Below are 5,682 nucleotides of genomic sequence, written 5' to 3'. Positions count from 1 at the left end.
AGGCCCTTTCCCCTGCAGCGAGTGCCGCGAGAGCTTCGCGCGGCGCGCCGTGCTCCTGGAACACCAGGCAGTGCACACGGGGGACAAGTGCTTCGGCTGCGTGGAGTGCGGCGAGCGCTTCGGGCGCCGCTCCGTGCTGCTCCAGCACCGGCGCGTCCACAGCGGCGAGCGGCCCTTCGCCTGCACCGAGTGCGGCCAGAGCTTCCGGCAGCGCTCCAACCTCACCCAGCACCGGCGCATCCACACCGGCGAGCGGCCCTTCGCCTGCGCCGAGTGCGGCAAGGCGTTCCGCCAGCGGCCCACGCTCACGCAGCACCTGCGCGTGCACACAGGCGAGAAGCCCTTCGCCTGCCCCGAGTGTGGCCAACGCTTCAGCCAGCGTCTGAAGCTCACACGCCACCAGCGGACGCACACCGGGGAGAAGCCCTACCGCTGCGGCGAGTGCGGCCTAGGCTTCACGCAGGTCTCCCGGCTCACCGAGCACCGGCGCATCCACACAGGCGAGCGGCCCTTCGCCTGCCCCGACTGCGGCCAGAGCTTCCGGCAGCACGCCAACCTCACCCAGCACCGGCGCATCCACACGGGCGAGCGGCCCTACGTGTGCCCGGAGTGCGGCAAGGCGTTCCGCCAGCGGCCCACGCTCACGCAGCACCTGCGCACCCACCGGCGGGAGAAGCCCTTTGCCTGCCAGGACTGTGGCCGCCGCTTCCACCAGAGCACTAAGCTCATCCAGCACCAGCGCATCCACAGTGCCGAGTAACCAGCGCTCACGGTGCCCCTTCTCTGCATCCCCCTCTTTTGGCCTTTTCTTGGGGGAGGAGAGTGTGTGTTTGTGTGTGTGCGTGTGCGCAAAACACTTACCTCACAGGGTTGTTGTGAGGGCTCTGATCAAGCTTAGGTATAGGCTGGCCCAGGACCTGGACCCCCAGTAGGTGCGCAATAAACAATAGACAGAACCTCGGTCTGGGTATCCACCCACACAGTGCCGCCCCACCTGGGCATGTCCCTCTATCCCCCCCCCCCCCCACCTATCCACTCCTACCATCAAGCAGTTTCTGTGAGAGCCATGGCCCCCTGCAGAGGTAACACCTAACACCACCTATGGGTGCCACCTTGTACCATGCCTACTGTATGCCTTCAACCTGTACAACTGTGGGCCTGGTCAACTACCAGGTGAGGACTGGCCCAGTTTTCCCCATCCAGCCACAATCATCCGGTGCAACAGAAGTAGCAAACTGGTGTCCAGCAGGCCAGAGCTAGGGATGTGTTTGTAAAACTTTAAACCTAGGAAGACTTTTCTTAGGCATTAAAGCTGGAAGGTTTTATCTAGAAATCTAGATTCTTTCATGCATGGTAACTACCAGCAAGTGTTCAGGTTAGGTTCCCTTTAGGATAGGACCCCAGCCAGTCTGGAAATTAAAGTCCACTGGCCCCAGGCCAGTTCCCCAGCCCTCTAATAATCCTTCACATTCCATGAGCCACAGTAGCCACCGACCCTGGCCAGGTGCACAATCCCAAGAGCTCCCCTACACTGGATAGTCTCTGAGGGACATCCTCAGTGGCAAGTCACAGGAAACACAGCCAGCAGCAGCTTACATGAAAATACAGCTGCTGCCAGCACAGGTTCAATGTCCTGCAGCTTCTGGGCTGCCATCTCTGGAACCCTTTACTCTTCCTCTTGCCCTAGGTATCTTCGCCCTCCATCTGATTGTCTAGGCCCTTGACCTAGCACTGCTGCCCCCTAAATGGCGGGTACACTGGGTGCCAAAAACAGAATGAAAAGCAGTGTTTACACTGCATATTCAATTCATGCATCAGGATCTGGCTTGGGACTTAAATCCCCCTCTGGGGAGGTGTCATCTTGCTCTTGGCCTGAGGGTTTCCAGGAACAACTGTTTTTTCCCTTTCAATGTTTATTTTGAGAGAGAGAGAAACAGAGAGAACAGGGGAGACAGAGAGAAGGAGAGAGAGAATCCCAAGCACTCAGTGTGGAGCCCAACAAGGGGCTGAAACTCATGAACCGTGAGATGACCTGAGCCAAAATCGAGTCAGAAACTTAACCGAATGAGCCACGTACGCATCCCCAGAACAACCTCTTAAGGCTCATGTCCAAGCTTCTTCCAGAAATACACCTGGACTTTCCTCTGCTTCTACAGGACTGCGGTCCTGAAATCAGGGAAAGAAACCGCCCGCGCCAGAGGCTGCCAACAGCCATCCCAGATAAGGTGCTTTCTGCTCCCTTCCCTCTCATACTCTGCCCCTCTCCCTCCCTCCCCCCTGGCCTAGCCTCAACCAGGACGAGGCCCACTCTGGAATCTACCACATCTGGCAGAGTCAACAGGTCCCCATGCAGGGACACGCCCATGTGACACAGCTTGGGGGGGAGAGTCCCCTGGGTCCTATGCCAACACTCATTGTCCTCTCCAACTATAAAGGGAACCCTGAGGACTCTGATCTGGGATATATGAATCAGAGGGGGGGGAAGGCATCTAGGCAGAGGCTGGGGTCAGATTCAGGAAGGCACACAAACACCGGGCAGCTAGTGCTCTGAGGTTTACGGAGTACTGCCACAACTTCATAAATCCTGTGACGTGGAGTTTTTCAAAGTCTGTGTGAATTTTATAATCAGAAACAAAGAGAACAAGAAAGCTTGCTCTCCCGTTTTGATCATCTTGGTTTAAGAAGAACATGATGAGAAATCTACACACATATGACTATTAAGAACTTGCTATTCCACCCAAGAAAAATTACAACACATGTGAAAGGCATGGCGACATCATGCCAAGGCCCCATGCCCAAAGTCATGAGAAGTCCATGGACCCAACCTGCTGAACAAGTCCTCTAAGAAACAAACATGAAGAGTGATGTAAGAGCCTCCCAATAAAAAGCTATTTCTGCAATTGGTGGGGACACCTCTGCAAGCCAAGCTGAGGGTTATGAACCCAAGGGCTACCATACTATCAGCAGGGCTGAGGGCTTAGACAGCAGCATGTGCACTTGGCCTCACTCAGCTAGAGTCACAGGAGGAAGGCAGGAGAGGAACCCCTACGGCACTGGTCATCTGGGGAGGCCACAACAGTGCCCAACCAGCCTGTCCCCCAATCCTCTGTACCTGCGCGTATACTGTTTACTCCTAAGCACAGTCTCCCTATGCCGCATGCGTCCATTTATTCTTATTCCCAACCTCAGGCCTCCCAAACCTATCCAATTCTCTCCATTGGAGAGAACTACTTCTCTGATCCTAGCCACTAGCCTGGAGGCCCACAATACTCACTTCCCTACCCACTCCTGTGCTTCCCTTCCAAAATCAACCCTATCTTCCCAGTTACAGCTCCCAGAAGCTACACTAATACCCCAGGTGCACTTCCACTCTCACGCTTCACCTATCACATGCGGCCCAATCCCTCCAGGTGCCAGCCCCAACTTCCATCAGGGCGTTTGGGTATGCTGAGCCCTATTCTGCCTCCCAAGAGGCTGCAGACCCAAGGGATACAGGCACCTTCACCACCCAAGCCACCTGTGCCCTTCCGCCACTGTGTAGCCATGAGTGTAACAAGGGAAACCCAGCTGCAGCACTTCCAGCCCAGCCTGTGCCTCAGCACAGCCATCCTCTCCTTTCTGGTCCAGATCCCATGGCCCCCTTTATCCAGCGTTTTGTTTCCTGGTTAAGTCTTCCCCACAGGACGCTGAGGAAGCCATAATGTCACAGACCACGCGAGTCAAGCTTTGGCTAGTGCAGCGCCACCTCTCCAGGGAACCAATATCCTATCCTCAGATGGGCCTCAGAAACTGACCTGAGGCTGGACACATGGTTTAGGATGACCAATAGGAAACATCCCTGAGACTGGCGGCAAACAGAACGGGCACCAGTGTCATCAATCTTCAGCTGGAGATGGCCTGTACAACAAGTAGGGAGAGCAGAGTGGCTGAGAACAGAGAGGAAGGGATACAAGAGGAAGATTTGAGTCTGGAGGGGCGGTGTGAGCCTTGAGACCAGCCATGTCTGAAGCCTGAGAACGCTGGGATGGTTACAATGTCATCCCCAAACTTGAGCTGTTTGATGCTTCTGAGTCCCCTTCCTCACCCCGGCACCTCTCCAGCACTCCACGCACAAAGGAGTTAAGAAAGGATGCTGGGACCGTGAGCCTGGGATAACGGCACAACCAGAGGATGGAATGGGTGTCTGGGGTAGTGGCATTGAGAATGGAAGGGCCTAAAGAGGGAGCAGTTGCAGAGACACGCCTGGGATCAGCCCATGGAGCCCGAGGACCCACAGAGCAGGTCCTCTAAGGAGGTTGGGGCCAGGATGGACGCCAGACCAAGATCCACGGAGGTGGAGGCGACTCCCTGAGGGGCCGAAATAGACGCCAGGTCGGGTCTGAGGACGCGCTGGGGATGAGAGAGCGTCAGGGCTACTCCACTGAGGTGAGGATTGCGGGCCTGGCCCGGGGTCGACGGCTGAGAGGAGCCCGTGAGAACCCCTGTCCGACCCCAGCGCCAGGCCAAAGGGACCGCCACGGCTTCTTGAACATTGCCCCAGGCGATGAGGGCCGGTCGTCTCAGAGACGCAGAGAGACATAGAGCGGGAGCGCTCTCGGTCGCAAAAGGACCAAGCTGCAGAGCTCCGGATGCACCCATCTGCCCGACCCCAAGCCCGAGCCAGCACGAGCCGCGCAGCTCACCCGCCGAACGGTTTCCGTGGCAACAGCCGGAAGTCGCATGACCGGCCGGTGCCGCTTCCTCCCGCCCTCTGAGACAAGCCGAGCTGTGATTGGAGTGGAGGCTGACCAAACGGATAGCGGAAGATCACAGAGCGCGTCCAGTGGAACTCGGGACCCGCTCTGGGAACCCCCCCTTCCACACTCCCATCTAAGTGTCCACCTATGTAAACTCCCAAAGTGCTCTCTAGCGCAATACACGTTTTATTTGCTAGTTTACCTCAGACAGGATCTCCGCGAGCGTGTTACGTTTGCGGTGGGACACCGTGGGTACTCGACCCCGCACTCCTTGGGCAACGCCTATGGCCTCGCGCGGCCCCTGGCCCGCCCTGGTCACCCTTCTTCTGTGACCTCCAGGGGCAAGAACCTCGTGTGACCCACCCGCTCCGCGGTCTGCACGAGTGGACTACGAGAGAAGTGACCTGCATCTGCCCAACTTAAAGATGGTAGCGACACCGCCCAGGCCTGGACCCACGAGCGTCCCCGGAAATGATCGAGCTTAGCCGAAAGGGTCCGAATACCAAGACCTATAGCTGAGCACCGCGGGGCGGCGGAGGCAGCGGCGGCGGCTGCGCAGGCGCACAGCGCAGGCCCGGCAAGAAAAGCCGAAGTCCGCAAGCGGCGGAAATATCCGAAGCGGTGGGGCGCCCGAGGCCGTTGCGGACCTACGCGACGAAGCCGCTGCTGCTGCGGAAGCCGAGCCTCCCTCAGTACACGGCAGCCGCTATTGCGGCCGCCGCCTCCTCCTTCCCCTCGAGCCGCATCCCCCTCGCGGTGGAACGAGTGAACGGACAGGCGGCGCGGCCGCAGTTGGGCCTGACGGGACCTAAGCGAGCCAGGGGGAGGAGGGAGCGGCCAGGTGGGGGCGGGGCCTCGCGGGGCCGAGAACAGCCGAGTCGGCCCGAGCGCCGCCGAGCGAGCCCGAGGCGCCGGGCCAGGCCGTAGCCGGACTACGGGAGCCGAC

The 5,682-nt window shown here is 58.5% G+C and overlaps 1 protein-coding gene across 6 annotated transcripts in view; it reads left to right on the top strand.

Moving 5' to 3' along the window:
* Positions 1–1,333, top strand: part of MZF1 (myeloid zinc finger 1) — a 9,916-nt gene extending 8,583 nt beyond the window's left edge. For all 6 annotated transcript variants that reach the window (XM_029926388.1, XM_029926387.1, XM_029926386.1 and 3 more), the window contains one exon: positions 3–1,333. In XM_029926388.1, the coding sequence (XP_029782248.1) occupies positions 3–760 (758 nt within the window). In that variant the 3' untranslated portion in view covers positions 761–1,333. The remainder of the gene's footprint in view (positions 1–2) is intronic.
* Positions 1,334–5,682: the final 4,349 nt, after the last annotated feature.

This window comes from Suricata suricatta, chromosome 16 (genome assembly GCF_006229205.1).
Source record: "Suricata suricatta isolate VVHF042 chromosome 16, meerkat_22Aug2017_6uvM2_HiC, whole genome shotgun sequence".
NCBI classification, from domain to species: Eukaryota; Metazoa; Chordata; class Mammalia; order Carnivora; family Herpestidae; genus Suricata; species Suricata suricatta.
The sequence above is the reverse complement of the archived record's forward strand: the minus strand, read 5'-3'. Positions and strand labels throughout refer to the sequence as shown.